This window comes from Augochlora pura, chromosome 7 (assembly GCF_028453695.1).
Source record: "Augochlora pura isolate Apur16 chromosome 7, APUR_v2.2.1, whole genome shotgun sequence".
In the NCBI taxonomy this organism is placed as follows: domain Eukaryota; kingdom Metazoa; phylum Arthropoda; class Insecta; order Hymenoptera; family Halictidae; genus Augochlora; species Augochlora pura.
Genome location: NC_135778.1, coordinates 16,265,422 through 16,282,299, shown reverse-complemented (window position 1 = coordinate 16,282,299; position 16,878 = coordinate 16,265,422). Strand labels below are relative to the sequence as shown.

Sequence of the window (16,878 nt, the reverse complement as noted above, 5' to 3'; positions counted from 1 at the left end):
TCAGTTGGGCTCGATCGACGGTAGCTCTTCGTGTAAATTATCAGCGATGTTTTTCAAGGGTGGATGTATCACGGTAATGGCGGCGATCTCCGTGCTCGTCGTTTTCGCGGCGGCCGAGGAGGAGATCATCGTCATCGAGGAGGATCCGCTGCTGCAATCTCCGAACATCAAGTGGACCGGAGGACCCTTCGAGTGGCCTTGTTCGACGACGAAGAACATGTTCAAGAGCAGCGGCCGATACACCCCGAAGAACGTGATCGCGACTAGGGCTGCGATCTACAAGGACAACGCCATTGTTGCTCTCCCCAGGTATGTAAAAGCACGCTCATATCTACATTCATGTCTTTTATTCCACATATGTAGACTAAAACTACCTGATATAATAAAATATATCTTATTTCACGTTGGATAACATTTATCTGCTCTTATAAAAAAATAAACTGACATCATTGTTTCTTTCCTCATCTATAATTAATACACTCTTGTTCCTTAAACAGATTTTTCATCACATTTTTCTTGAAGCTAAATTATTTTTTCCTATTCAGTTGTTTTTTGTAATCTTTCCAGTTCTCTTTGAAGTATTTCCTAATGAAAATTTATTGCAAATCGAGTCGCGTGTAGACATTTCTCTGCAACTGTTTTTCGTTTAACCCCGCGTTCCTTGTAAAAACTCACTGAAATACTTTAACTGAAAAAGAAAAAACAGGATGTAAAGGAAATATTACAACTCGCAGGTTCAAGTCTGGAGTACCAGCAACCCTGGCCAAGGTCTCCTTGAAGGACCCAAATTGCCAAGCCAGCTTGGTCCCCTACCCTTGCTGGTCGGTGCAAGAAGAGGGAACCTGCAGCGCCCTGCAGAACGCTGTGGACATCTATCTGGATCCTCAGAATATCCTCTGGGTCCTGGACACAGGTGTTGTAAACACTTTGGAGGAGCCAATCAGAAAATGTCCGCCGAAGGTGCTGGCGTTCAACGTTGCCACCGGAAAGGTGAGTTGAACGCTTTTCTCTTAGACGCACGCCATTGTACAATTCACTGGCCTGCAAATTGTTCTTACGATTGTTTGATATATATTAATTATACAGGGTATTCCAAAAGTCACTCGCAGTCGGGAAACGAGAGCTTCTTTAGATCATTTCAAGTAACTTTTTCCTTTATAAAAATTTTCTTCGGTTCCCAGTTCCACTGATAAGCTCGGCCGCTTCGCGGCAGTCGATCTCGCTTCTCATTGGTCAACGATTTTCGTTAATAATTCGTGAACAAAGCCCCGATGAAAATTTTTGTAAAGGAAAAAGTTGCTTCAAATGGCCTCAGGAAACCTTCTTTTTCTTCTTCTTCGAGAGAGAGAGTCGAATAAATTTTCATCCGTCACGGCTACAGAGTCCCCAGCTACAAAATACCGTCCCGCCCCCTTCTTAGGCGGGATATTTTCCGTTGCCCTCGTTAGCAGCCTATTGGGTAGATCGATTGTTGAAATAAGCAGCCGCAGCCGGACGTCAGAAATGATCTTGAATCGTGTCGCGCGATAACGGTTGTTGACGTCTGTCACTTAGTGGCAGATATATCGCCGTCGTTATTTCGTCTACGGGTTGCACAAGACGAATTTCCAATGAACAGGAGTCCGACACGTCCGACGACCGGCCGCGATTGTAATGCGCGAACGTCGAACGTGAGTTACCGCGCCGGCAATCGAACGTTCGATTATCTACCAAAGAACAGCTTTTTTTTATCCTTTCACCTGGCGCGCGAGAGAGATTTTTCCGGCTTTGGAAATCTTCCACCGGTGAACGCGAATTAACCGGCCGCTATCATTACCATACTAGGCAACTGTTGGATCATTTACATAATCGGCAGGCGTTCTTGTTTGCCGTTATTAAGAGCCCAGGCCGAATCTCAATTCGTATAATCTAATCGTAAAGTTTATTTTTTATCATTTTTCGTACTTGTTTTATCACCACTTTCAGAACGATTCTCTTCCGTTCGTGGTCGGGTGCCTTTTTTATTCCATTCTGAAGCAGATTATTTGTTGAATAAGTTAATCTGTTTTCTTACTTGTTTGTTGGATTAAGATCGGTTGTAAAAATCGGAATTTTTCTAGCGTTTTCACTTCTCATTCACGTTCGCTGACAGCCTTTAAACGGCAACCTTGGCACACGCAAATTACGCGCGAGGTAGTTCGAAGTACGCTTCACACTTCACCGGGTAAAGTTACTTTGCAAGCTAACGCAGTAATTTGGTTGCGAGCTAATGCGACTACCAGCTGCTAACGCCGCGCAGCTAGCGTGAAACCAGCGTGCAATAACGGTCGGTCACGTAATCCACGTAAAATACCAATTAATCGAGGCTGTGCTGAAGTTCTCGGAATCGTCGCATGTTGATTACTAAATCCTAGTAATCAGCTGACCTTTTGGTTCATTGGAAACGAAAATTATCTACATCGATTGCACCAGGCACACTAGTCAAGTAAAAATGTCTCTTGCCTTCATCAACAATTTCAATCGGCTGGAAATAACGCTCTCATTTTTATAAATTTCTATGCGAGTCTACGATGCACATTTAAAAAATGCATTTGCTATGTTAATATTTCTAAATGTTAGAAGGACTAACATTTACGAAAAGGTTTAAATTATTTAGACTAGATTTAAAAAGATTATACCGTTTTAAGGGGTGAGTAAACGCTGCTGCTCCATACTCCATAGTACTTCCATAAATTCTTTTTATTTTTATTCATTCACAGACGTTTATCTATATTTCATTTTATACATTTACGGCAAAAATGAGTAGATCAAATTGGAAACGGTAAATCAATTGAAAGAATTTACCGGCGTAGTTGCGTTAACCCCTATTGCTCCTCTCATGCTGTGACGATTAGCACTTATTCGTCCTTGTTAATTTTCCTAAATACTTTAATAACAGAAGAATTTATTTTTTCTTCGATATAAAAGAAATTAACAATATCCATATTTAGTACAGCTTGTATAAGATCTTCACCGCGAGTTTGACTCGTTATCATAATGCAAGGGGTTAATTTGAACCCTTTGAATGGATGAAGTAAAGAAGTAAAGTATGCATATCCTGGAGCTTGTGATAAGTGAACAAAATTTTACCTTGCGCAAAAATCCTTCGGCCCTAAAATCCTTCGATCCTAAAATCCTACCTTCCGAGCTCCCGGACGAGTACTAATTCAGTGTTCCCTGTGCAAACGCAGACGTTACTCACGTCTCCCCTGATTTCTGCCGCAGCTGGTGAAGACAGTGGACCTGACCGGTCTAACAAGTCCGTCGTCGAGGCTGCAGTACGTGGTGGCGGACTACAGCCCGGACGGCCGGGTGTTCATCTACGTGTCCGACGCTGCAACAAGAGCCATCCTCGTCTACGATGTGACATCTGGTCGCGGCTATCGCGTCGTCCTCCCGCAGGCCGTTACCATGGGCTGTACCCGCCGGGACGTTCTATATCTCGCCCTTCTTCGCCGCTCCGACGGAAGTACCTGCTTGCTCTTTACCTACTTAAGCAGCAGTCGGCTCTTCTCCGTCAGAACCGAGCACTTAAAGAATGGCTCCGCCAACGGTCGCATACACGACCTCGGCCCGAAACCGAGGAAAATGGTGCTCCTCGGTACGGACAATGGCAGCGCGATCTTCTTCCGCTACGAGGGCGAGTCGGACGTGTACAGATGGGACGCCAGCAACCCCTTCGACTCCAGGATGTTCCAGTTGGTCTACACGAGCCCGGAGTGCAGCCTCGCCACTCATGTCGTTGCGGACTATTACAGAAGCAGGATGCGCGTTTTGGAGTCGAACTTCCCCGATTATATGCAGGGAACCGTCGGCTGCGGCGCCAATCAAGCCCTGAGTCTCATGTAGTCTGACACAGTCTTTCATAAAGTTACCTTATTTGTTGAATCTGCGACCTTTTCTCTCGGCCTCCCATAAGTTTCATCCCTGCGTTTTACCTGCGGATCTTCGATCTCTCGAAATTCGTCGAATTATTTTTTGAAAGCGCTCTCTTCGGGTCTTCGTCTACTCGAAAATGCGACGGAGCCTCGCGCAAGATAAACCTTCGAATATAGTTACGGCTGCCTAGTTTCACCACTATTTTTTATCGTAATGTATGCTCGCATCGGCGCTTGATTCGCCAGAAGTCTAATAATAGACGCACGAACGTGCCAGCTGCATGTGAAAGGAACTGAATAATTTTATTTCCGATAATAATTTCAAGAGAAGTGGTCGAGTTCGAATAATTTGTCGAATCATGGACGAAATCGTTATCGCTTTTTGAGAATGATTTATTATTAAAGAGCGTATCTCTTCAGCTTTAAAATGACTATTAGAAGACCCTTTATATTGTTCATTTATTCACTCGGTAGTTGCCTTTCGAATTCAACTTTATTTCCGACTTATACGACTTCGTTATAAATCTACACGAAATTGCCCAAAAATAACAATGGAAATGGAATGTAATATACTATGTCTATCTGTACTGTATCTATTCATAGTATATACAGGGTGGGACAAATGAAGTGTTACAAAGCAAAGTTCCTCAAGCATTTCCGCGTATCATTAACGATAATGGAGATATTGCTTTGTAACACCCTGTATAGTAGTATAATATATGTACAGTTTCTAATACAGTATAGTATAGTATCGTAAAGAATATTATAGTATTGTACAGTATAGTATAGTATCGTACAGAATAGTACAGCATAGTACAGTATAATATAGTATCGTACACAATAGTACAGCATAGTACAGTATAATATAGTATCGTACACAATAGTACAGCATAGTACAGTATAGTATAGTATAGCACACAGTATAATACAATAATCAGTGGATCTTAGCGAATATACCTATTCCGATGAACGCCGAAGCAAAGTTAATTGCAGAAAGCAAATCGGAAGTCATTATAAATTAGTGAACAAAACTAGTATCCTGAATGCAAGTGCGAAGGTCCCTAGATTGGTCGCCGGTGTCGAAGACCGTAGGAAACCGATCATTGGCAAGATCGATGGAAAGGGAAGTCGTGACGACGTATATTATTCCTTTGTTCGCTGCTACGCCATTGGTCGCGAGCCAGTCGTAACTCAAGATGCAAATCGTTCCGCGATGCCGACAGTGGTGGCCGGTGCACAGGGGAGAACTCGGCCGACAAGGAGACGAGAAAAAATGAAACGGAACCTTTCTCTCTTACAATCACCGCGCTTCGGCTTCGGCTTCGGCGGCGTTCGATCGCGATTAGTCGCCGGCTACGTGAAACAATCCCGTTTCAATGCGACCGAGCGTAATTCGCTCGAACGGCGGGACGAAGGATAAAAACACGGCGGAATATGTAATTTTCTGGCTTTCGGTACGCGACGACCGAGATCGTGCTCCGGTTCAGAACAGAACACAGTCACGAATATCGTTTCTGCGGTGGAACAGCGAGAAATCCATTTTATCTCGGAGCGTTTTTGTTTCGGAACAGAGTACAAACATTAAAATTGATTTCCACCATTTGAAATGTTACATTCTGGACGTAGTTAACCCTTTTAGTGCCGGAGGGCCGATATATTGGCCCGCGCTGCACTGCCGAAAAATGCCTTATACTTATACCTTTGTTATTTATGTAATTTCCAATGAATATAGAAAAATTGGCGTCACTGTTCCATTCTCAATTTCGTCCTCAATACACTGCTTTTTAAATTATGTAAATATTGCTTTTCGTTTGATTTTGATGAGCCTTTTTCCAAACCCTGGTAATACCGTGAAATTTGGCTTTGTCGCTCGGCACTAAGAGGGTTAAAAAACTGTACGCGGCGCGAGCGATTTTGTTTAACGATTTATACCAATGTGGTGAAACGAAAGATAGTCTTCTCTGTACAACGACCCCTTAAAAGTTGATCTGCAATTTTTCGTCGCGTTTTTTTGTCACCGTTTAAATGAAGAATGTATTTTATTATTATTGAAATGCATTTTACTTTATTTCTGCATGCGTGGAGTTTTTATAATATGGATTGTAAGTCGGCAATAATTGTAATTTACTTTAATAAGCATAATTTAATGATAGGTATATAGAGATTTCAACTTCGCTAGGAAACTTGACGCCATTTTTATTGGTAATTTGAACCAGTCCAGAGTTATATTCTGGTTGCAGTGAAAATATCGAGTATTTCCTCTCCGGAGAACAAAGTGGTCATTTGGATCGGGTTCCTCCGTGACGAGGATCGCGACTTTCGCTGAAAACCGATACATCGGAATCGGTATCGAATTTGGTTCCTAGATCGCAGCCATCCAGAACGACGTGCGGCGCATTCGAACCGAAAGTTCAAACGCGTAGAGTTACTGCGTCTCCACGGAGTCACGTTCGTTAATTACCCTACCCATTTATTGCCGTACTGTTGAAATAACGCATTTCCGTGCAAAAATCGGGTAGATCGAATACAAAACAGTGAAAAACATTCGAAGAACTTGATAAATGCTATTGCATTATTTTCAACTCGACAAGACACTAAAAGAAACATTTATTACTTTATTTATCACTTTATTTATTACTTTATTTATTAATTTATTCATTCAATACGTTGAAAAATGGCGACTGTTTGAACTGGATCATATAAATTATCCGCTGAATGTTCAACATTCTGGGTCCGAACAAAGGGAAAAAAAGCACGCAGGTGAACAATTTGATAGATGATAGTCCCTAGAATATTATTTAAACATTTTTTTACAAATCTTTTCGCGTTAGATACGCGATATCGTACTCACGCGCACGCGGTCCGTACTTTCTTTATATGGCAATGACGAAATTATCGGGCACCGCGCCGTTCGAGAGATAATAATACGCGTTATTACGAGTCGGACACGTACACACGTCTTGATCCAATGATCTACTCGACTGTCTTTTATTAAGACAAGTTTTTCGCAATAGAAGTCGGCTGAGTTGACAGTTGAATTAAGTAGTGCGTAACTTATATGTAATTAATTATTATAATTATTTATATATACATGTATATATATTTACTATTATATATTGCTATTATATTATATCTATCATATCATAATACAATATATACATAAAATATTATAGGATGGTGGCAGGCAATTCGACTAGCGAGTTCACTATTTAATTCGAAGCATGTCTGAATCGATTGAAAATCCATACAGCTCTATTTTCAAATCGGTGTATAGGCGAGAGAGTTTCATAAGACCGTACGTAATTACAATACCTCAAAAATTCCTCGCGTTAACCGTTCGACTAACAACAGCTTACCGCAAATTGTTCGCGGTAATTTTCGAACACCGCCGATTCATTTTGCAAAGTCGGTCTCGTGCGATCGGCTTCGATGTATTCCGTGGCAACGTCGCGGTTGGTTAATGGAATAAGTCAACACCGGTCGATGGAACAGGTCGGCAACTAATTTAGCCGTGTACAATTCATTTCTTCTCGAATGAAGCATTCAATTAGCAGCCATTGAACACACACACAAGATGTTAAACAAAACGACTAGAGAAACACGAACGGCAAAGTCTACGGTTACAAAGAAAAATGATAATCTAATCGTCGCGACGCAACGTTCTTTTTGAAAAATATTTGATTGAAGAATCGCGCGCGAAATTGATTCGACGCTGCCGGCACGATCGAAGGTGCGAATCGCGATCGGGGATCTCGACGAAATTTTCCACGGGCTATTTGGAAATTTTCTGTACATTTCGAACTCCGGGTTGCACGGATTTCGATCGCGATCTCGTTTAATTAGGCTATCGCAACGTCGACGAGCGCTCACCGTTACCGACGAAATGTGTCTCCCGTTACGCCGCGAACTGCGAAAAAGTAACCGACACCGTAACACGGCGCGCACCGGATAAGCTCGTAAATCGTGACTTACGAGGATCGAATGACGCGATTACGCTGACGTTGTATATTAACGTAACCGATCGTCGCAATAATTACTATGTTAAATGAAGCGGTCTACGATCAGTCACGGTTCGCGATCCTGCAACATTAACGCCGGATCCACATAAATCAGGGTTGCCGCTGAATGAGAGATAGTTCCTTTTTGCCGTATCAGTTCGAGAAACCATCGGTTAGGGAATTAAAGTAGCACGACGGAGAACTATAGTTTCGCGATTTTTCTCGATCGAGATTTATTGGATCTATACACGGTGTCCCGTTTGTTTCGGTTATTTCGCTGCTCGATATATAATAGTTCTGCCATTTTCAAGCGGAAGCGTAAACGAGAACGACTTTTGTCTCAGATCTTTTGCACAGAGACGTAATATTTTTATAACAATACTAATAATAATAATTAGAAAAAGAATAGTAATGGTTATAATAATAATAATAATAATAATTTCATTTTAGTCCATACTTTCACAACAAAGTTTTCGGTGATTTACAGATACTCAGCTTTCGCGATCCAAAATTCCGAATTAATTTAATTAAACGAACAAATACCAAAGACCGATTGAAACTTTCCACTTCTGCCGGTCTCTGCTCGTTGGTAGTGCAACTAGCGAGATAAGGGTGTCCGAGCCGAGGCTCGTTGCACCTACATGGCGATACGACGCAGACCCCGTTCGATTGACAGCTCAATGTTTATTCATCGCCAAATGCAGTTTGCTCGGTTAATCTCGGCGTAGTAATTTAGAGTCTGTTGCGGATAAGAAAATAAAACTAAATGTACCATTCTCCACTTTCTCCCCGCTTCATTGAACCGTGTTCGAGGCGATTTAGGCCGGTTCGGTCGCCATTGTCGGTCACGATTATGCGGCGTTCTCGATGTGTCGCGGAGCACCGGACACGACCCGGAAGAATTTCCGATACCTTTCAACGATACAATGTTTCCCGTAACAGTGTTAACCCCTTGCACTATAATAACGAGTCAGACTCGTAATGAAATAATTTATTATTCAATGAATAAGGCTGTCAATCATTTCTTTTGAATCGAAACAAAATTTGAGTCCTCTGTCGTCAAAATTTAGGGATCCAAGTGAACGAAGACAATCGAGAAACAAAAATCATTTCGTGACATCAAGGAAATGATTAACCCATTCCACTATAATAACGAGTCAGACTCGTGATAAAGATTCCACGTAATTTCTACCAAATGTGAATATTATTAATTACTTCTAGATCGAAATCAAATTGAACTTTTCTATTATCAAAGTCTAGAAACGGAAGTAAATAAAGACAATGCAAGAAACAAAAATTATATAGTTTTATTAAGGAAACTATTAAGAGCAAATCAGCGCTGAACAACGCAACGTGAAAGAAGTTATAGTACAAGGGGTTAAGAACGAAAAAGTACTAATCAACATAGTTCTGAAAAAAAACATCGTAGTGCAAGGGGTTAACACACGGAAACATTTTAAGTCACCGTCGATGATAGTTCGACGACTGTGTAGCGCTGTCTCTGTGACGCAATTGTCGTGAATAACTGTGGAAAATATTATATAAAGTGTCTCAAACGTTATTCTTAATCGGGAAAAAAGGCTCCCAAATTTATTTGAAGCAACTTTTTCCTTAGCGAAAATTTAACTCTCGGCTTCATTTACGAGTTAACCTGTTGCCATACGATTTTCTTTGCAACTACCATGATTAGAATTTTCTTGATCGCACTAATTTCTTAGAAAGAAAATGAATTTTATATTTATTGTCATCTAGTTGAATGTTTAAATATTGGTGACAAGAGAATAAAATTTGAATCTTACTTAAAGGGACAGTTAAATATTCATAACAGCTTATTAATAAAAATCGTCATCACGAGTCTGACTCGTAAAGGTATGGGAAGGGGTTAACACGCTCCGAGTTGTTTTTACTCGACTCTTCGTACTGGCTATTTGATATTTTACTAAAACTTGAAATATTATATGTAATTATTAATTATGGTATACAATATACTAGCAAACCTGGCGAACTCCATTTCGCTACCAGATGGCTTCGTTTTTTGTAACATTTCGTTTGGGGATTAAAAGATGAAGAAAAGTTATTTTTTTTGTTTTATAAACCATATTGGTTTGTAGTACATGCTATGTATCAGAGATGGCGCTGTATGTGAAAAATGATTTTCCCTGTTTTCCTGCTTTTCTGTTGAAATTTTCCAGAATTTTGTTTGCTATAAATCTCACGGAGCCCGAGACCTTTCCAACGAATGCAAAACCGTGGAAATCGGTTCGTGCGTTCTGGAGTTATAGCGTCAGGAAGGAAAACCCGACTTATTTTTATATAATAGATAACAGTGGAACAGACTTATTATGACCCATTCTTGTGGTGGAAATTAATTCTTTACTTCTAATTCTTTTAATTCTTTTTAATTCTAATTAATCCTTTTCTAACGATCTAAATAAACATGTAAGAATGCACCATCAATGTTACACGTGCAAATAACGTGTAAAATTCTACAATTTATTGTCTTATAATTTGTATGCGCAGCGTCGAATTTGTACGATTAATTCTAATATAAACAAGAACACGATCGGATCGCTGGAAAATGTTTAACGAACGCAGATAGTCGGCGAGATTGTGTCGCGCGCACGATATTTTTCAAGCGTATTAAGCTCACGCGACGCGAAATGCATCAGATAGGGCGTAGAAAATGCATTTCGCGAACGCCGGGCAGCCGTTCAGCTCCAATTTTTGACCGTGAAATTGGCCGAGCGTGCAGCGCAGCCACTTTGCTACATCGATGTACGTACAACGTCTCGTAAATCGTTTACCAGCAGCGAGCCGTTGACTATTGCGAATCGCGTTGGTTCCCCTCGTTACGCGACCCCCTTCTTTTCAATTAGGTGGATGCATATGAAATGTCAGATGTTTAAGTGAATATATAAAACTGTATATCTTTTTTCAAAAGCTGTTGATTTAATCAAAATATGCCCCGTTTGCCTTACTACACCCTTTTCAACAAGATATCAATACAGAAATGCCTGTCTTAAACAAATTCTGATCTTTAGAATTAATGAACTCTGAGATGGAATATTTCAGACTGTCTTCATTTATATCCCTTTGCGGACGGCGGCGCTCGACGGGCGAGCGTCGCTGTGGACGACGGGTATTGGAGCGCACAATATTTTGGGCGGATATATCCGCCAGCCGTCCGCTAAGGGATATACTATTTAGCCCGTAAAAGCTCGGGGAGATTTTGAGCAGTTTTAGGACGGTGTTGCCATTACACGTTGCTCGGCTGAAGAAAGTGACAGCGACCTGTCATAAATAACGTTGGGATTAAGAGAAATAGAACGAACCCTAGCATGAAAAACGTAAACCCTTTTATTATTAACCTTTTGCGCTCGAAGCCACTTCCACTGGAAATCTGAAATAAATCTTCTGGCTTATAGTATTTCTATCTTATGCGATAAAGTGCATTTTATTAGGTTGGTGCATATGAATACTATATACTATTTATCCTGTATGAACACTATATACTATATAGCCCGTAAAAACTGTCCTGAATGTTTAAAATAGTGAAAGTCGGTTGGCGAAAGATCTATATTTTATAAAATTTTATATTTAACAGTGTGTAAATGAAGACAGTCTGAAAAATTCCATACCACAGTTTACTGATCCGTAAAATCATAATTTTTTAAGGACAGACATCTATGAATTAAAATCGCGTTGGGAAAGTGTATTGAAACATATGGGGCACATTTCGATTAAATCAATAGCTTTTGAAAAAAGATATGCAGTTTTATATACTCGCTTAAAAATCCGATATTTCATATGCACCAACCTAATTGTACTTTGAACGCGGCCGAAAACCGGGAAACAGGCCTCGACGGTGTCCTTATCGAATCTCGGAATCGGATTAATTCCGCTGCACGGGCGTCGCTGATCGATCGCACCTCGTTAACTGTTCGCTCGATCGAAACATTTTTTCCTGCTTTTGCAACGCCATCGCCGGCGCGTGTTCACCGATTTCGAATAACTTATTTGACAACCGTTGCTGCTAATTAATCACGAATCAGCGCGTTATTCGAAGCTGGCCGCGGCGCTCGGTTTTTGCGTAACCCTCGCGGCCGCGCTCTTCTTCTATGTTTGTCTAAACGTTGTAACATGGATGCACCGCGCTTCCACGTTTACGTAAATTACTCAAAACAGCGATATAGTTTGTTCGAGTGTTATACAGGGTGCCTCGTTTCAACCCTTTGCACTCGAAGCCATTTTAACTGTAAATGTGAAATAATTTACCTGACCCATAGTATTTCTATTCTATGCAATAAAGTGCACTTTTATGCGTACGAAATTAATTCTTGCGACTTGTTTCGCTACTTAACAATATTTTAAATCTAGACTTTATTGTTATAAAAATGATTTTGGTACGTAATTATGTTAGTGGTGCCTCAGAGTCATCATTCGAGTGCAATGATTTAACGCATTGAGCGCCGAAAATCGAACACTAAAATCTCCACGTAGTTAAAACAATTTAATTAATTAAAGAGAAACTAGAAACTTAATGTTTATTATAGGAGATGGCATTAGTACTCTTGATCATCCGAAACATTCTAGTCAAATTCAATTTGTTCAAATATATTACAATCGAAATCAATTTTCAAAATTGGTAAGAAATTAGTGTCAGCCATATTTCGGTGACGCGACAATCAACGTACTAATAGAGCCAGTCGTATATCTTCGTCGATGATATTAAAAATTGTTTCACACGAAATATGAATGGTTTTCTCCATCGCATTTTATCCATAAAATTAAGTCACGCGACTTGCACAACGGCTGCACTATTAATAGCTTTTTAAACTTTCATAAACCTGAAATTTACAAATGATTTTGAGACGTGGCAGAGCAATTTTTACGATTGCTTTAGAGTCACCACTCGAGTGCAAAGGGTTCATATCGTCGACGATTTCGAAGATATTCGACTGTATCGATTGGAACGGGGCACCATGTGTATGTATTTCGAATTTACAATGTCAGCTTCATCGTTGCTTCTCCACAATCTTCCGCTTTGATCTCTTGACATACCGCGCCTTTCTAAAATCTGTTTGAATGTCTTTATTTATTTCCTAATCGTGCACGTTTCCCTCGGAAGCCGTTACGGCACTTCGACCGATCGATATTTACTTAGCGAGAGATAAGCTTACGTAAAAACGTGCTTCCTAAATAAAGCTTCCTTGCCGAATGTGCCGTTCTGCTTGCTTAAACATGTTTGCAGGAGATACGGTATCGAATCACAAGAATATATAATTGTAAAAATCATTCGAGTACATAATCAGGATGCCTGGACTGGTCACGTGGCAAGAACGTCGAACAAACGATCTCGAATGTTTTAATTACAATTTCCTTCGCAATATTATTAATTACAAAATATCATTATAGCTATCCTAAATTCTAAATTCTAGAATAATCCACGCCATTGTTATTTTCACAATCATATTTGATAAATACTTTGATTAAAATTTGCAGGGGTTAATCAACGATTCCACGCAAAAGCGGCGATGTTTATTAATAAAAATACAGACAAGTAACAATCACGTGCGAAGGATACTCCCATGGTTTCTATGAAGTATCTTGGACCCAGCCTAGACCTCCAAGCAGCGAGGAACGAACATGAATGATCACGCTAACGTTCCTCGACGTTAATTTCATTCAACGCCGATTTTCGTTGCTTCGCGATGGATCGTGGATCGTAAACGATACCTAGATCGGTCGTAATAAGAAGATAAAACCTCTTTGACAGTGTTCGTAAAACGTTACGATACGGGAGCGACGGTGAGCAGCGCGCGGTTGCATAATGTTCGCGTTGTTCGCGCGTCGAGCTATGCGAACGGTTCTTGCGAACCGGTGCGTTTAACGAGAACCGTAAGATCGTTGCACGGATTACGCAAAAGCCGGCCGCGCGTTCTCTGGCGATGTGTTTTACCATGCCGAATTCATTTTTTTTTCTACGTTACCGCTCCGATATGTGCGTGCGCGCGCGCGCCCGGTGGAAAGTTCGAGCGCGGCCACTCGACCGTGCACTATATTGTCGTGCGCAACGCCGGCCGGCGATTAGCGTCGTGTTGCTGTCGCGGCCGGTTGATAAGCAACGTTCCTAGACTAACAAGAAAAACAGAGCCCTATCCGCGTTCCTGTTGCATTGTTCAACATCTGCTCGAAACGTGACGGTGTCGATTCGACCATCTCCGGCGACATGCAACAACTACCCTTAACCTATTTAGGGTAAACTTTATGTGTATGCGTAAAAAGTTAACGATATAACTATATATTATAATAATTTTAATATTTGATATTTAATATTTTAATATTATAATAATATTGTTGTATTAATATTATTTATTAATCAGAATATTATTCTATTAATATTACTGATTAATAATACTATTATTCTATTAATATTAATTATTAATAATAATATTTTATATTTTTCAAAAAATCCGAAATTGAGATTTTGGCAGGTTGCATGAATAAGAACTGACAAGAATAAATTGGTCTTCGTTCTATTCAGTGAAAAGTCGATCAAATTTTTAAATAAGTACTTTGACAATGTATTTCTAACGCTTACGGGAAAATTCAAGTCGCCTGGACCAGTTTTAAAATGGTTACATGTTAAAAGCGTTGTCTCGATTTTGCTGTCCACTGTAATTTAAAACACGAACATGATACTGCCAGTACAAGTGATATAATCTGAACGACATACGTACAAGAAAAATACAACAGAAAACCAAAGAGATAATATAACCGAATGAACGTTTCCTCTACTGCAGTACCCTCGTTTTAACCAGCAGTGAAAGGGTCAATCAGACCCAACGACAGTAACTTTTGTTAAACGACGATCATTGTGGCCGACTTATCACGAAGACAATGAATCGAATCAAAGGAGTCGTCGAAACGTAGACAATGTGATTTCGTCGCGTTCGTGGGACTACGCATGGCGATTCCCATGATATTTCAATCTCGGCAGAGTTGCGCAACCCAAAAACCCTATATCACCGAAGTAGAACGTTGTTGCATTAGGTAGAATGATCTTGCGCAACGATCGTACGGTGCCCCGTAATTATTTCCTTTGATCTCGGTAACGAATCGGAGGTCCAGCGACCCCTTTCGCGCGCTCGTTCTCGACACGTTCCACCCCTAACTGTGTCATCGGCATATGTATCTGCGGGGAGAACGATCTTTCGCAACCGGAACCGATCTCCGTATCCTATAATTACTTTCGATCGCGGCGCGGATCGAGAGAGTACAGTGGTCCCTATTGTGTTTTTGTTTCAAGCGTTCGGCCTCGACCTGCATCATCGAACATGAAGCATTCCGCAAGGACACGTTCTTTTTCAATCGCAGACCCCTTTCAACGGTCGGCTCGAAAGCGTAGAATGCGGATCTGCGTCTACAGTTCTTTGTTACATATTTTAGGGAACGGTTGGATTCAATGTTCAAGGGATCTAGCTAGGGAATAGTGTAACTGTGTTCCTCGATAGCTGTGAGCGTGTTTTAGTTTGTTGAGATCTTGGGGTTTTTTAAGCTTTAGTTATGTTCTTAAGAATATTTTAGTCGATAAATTAGCGATTTTATTTTATTTTAATTTATGCTCTGGATTTAATGCAGATCGAGTATTGTTTGTAGTATTATTAGTATTCTAATAATTATATTCTAATAATTATATGCTATTATTTATATTCTAGTGATTATATTCCAATAAGTATATTATAATAATTATTTTCTAATAATTATATTTAATCTAACCTTATTTAATCTAGTCTAATAATCCAATAATCCCTGAACAAAACGACAAATCAAAAGAAAGCTAATATTATCTACTAACCTAAAATCTTAACACAGAACAAGCACTCTCTCGATCAATTTTAACCAGTTCTGTGCCACCGTAATTTATAGTTATTTCTCGTTCACCGAACTAATTGCCTGCAAAGACCGAAATTTTACTTTGTCCGATTAGAATTGAACGAACAATATTCCAGAGTCGGAGAAAGTTTTACGAAATTCGGTAATAAAAAAACATGCAACATCGTGATCGTACAACCGCATATAGACGGCTTCCTGTTTGCATAAATACCCGCTGTTTGGTTATTAATATGTGCACCGATAAATAGAAATCGTTTCGCATTTTTTACCTTTTAGCGGCGTTCGTAATACACGCCAATTAGAATAAGTATTGTGCGCGCTCGCGCGTCGCTGCCAATTTTCTGTTCCACGACGTAAGGTTAGCTGATCGAGCTCTAATTAACACGTATCCGCGGCCGATGACGCAAAACTTGCATCCTTTCGCAAGACCACGGCTAATCGCCGTCCACCGAAAAATTACGATATCCGACGAGTTTTGTTCGATGTGACAGGTGCCGTTCAGCGTATTTGCCGCGATAACAAGCGAAACGGGGAAAATGGTTGTCCACGGGTAATTAATCGGTAAATTGGGAGTCTCTGAGTTAATAATACTACACGTACAGTAATAATATACTATATGCCTTCTCGGTATAGTGTACTAAATTACTAGCCATTATAGCATATTATATAAATCTCAACGAGCCATTCGCTATCGCTTTTATTATATCTTCTCGTTTACCAACCCTTTAACAATAAACAGAGCCGATAAAAATCAGCGATCTTTTATTTTTAAATTAAAATCATAGACTATGCTATTATAATAAAAATAACAGAGGTCTAAATAAATAAACTCTTTCAATCGTTTTAAAGCAACACGTTACTCGCAGCTGATCTGCATAAAAATATATTTCAAAAATATTCGGTGAATTATCACCGAAGCTGAAACGTTTAAAAAATAAATAGAAACGAGTCGATTTGGTTGTCCCGAAGCTGGTCTGGAAATAACTTCGATTATGTACAGCTTCATACATAATGCGGATATTAATTGGACGGAGTTCCAGTTTGGACGATAAGTCGGTCCGATCCGATATCGGTTGCCGGACCAGCGC

The 16,878-nt window shown here is 40.2% G+C and overlaps 1 protein-coding gene across 1 annotated transcript; it reads left to right on the top strand.

The window, feature by feature from the left end:
- The first annotated feature begins 15 nt into the window (after positions 1-15).
- On the top strand, positions 16-3,867 carry Yellow-g2 (L-dopachrome tautomerase yellow-g2). Its single transcript, XM_078186650.1, has 3 exons — positions 16-309; positions 735-990; positions 3,244-3,867. Exons 1-3 carry the CDS (start codon positions 47-49, stop codon positions 3,865-3,867), a joined length of 1,143 nt encoding a protein of 380 aa, XP_078042776.1. The 5' UTR covers positions 16-46.
- Positions 3,868-16,878: the final 13,011 nt, after the last annotated feature.

Coding starts and splice junctions, on each gene's coding strand:
- Yellow-g2 (XM_078186650.1), top strand. CDS start 47: ATGTTTTTCAAGGGTGGATGTATCACGGTAATGGCGGCGATCTCCGTG. Junction 310..734: donor GCCATTGTTGCTCTCCCCAG/GTATGTAAAAGC, acceptor TACAACTCGCAG/GTTCAAGTCTGGAGTACCAG. Junction 991..3,243: donor TCAACGTTGCCACCGGAAAG/GTGAGTTGAACG, acceptor TTTCTGCCGCAG/CTGGTGAAGACAGTGGACCT.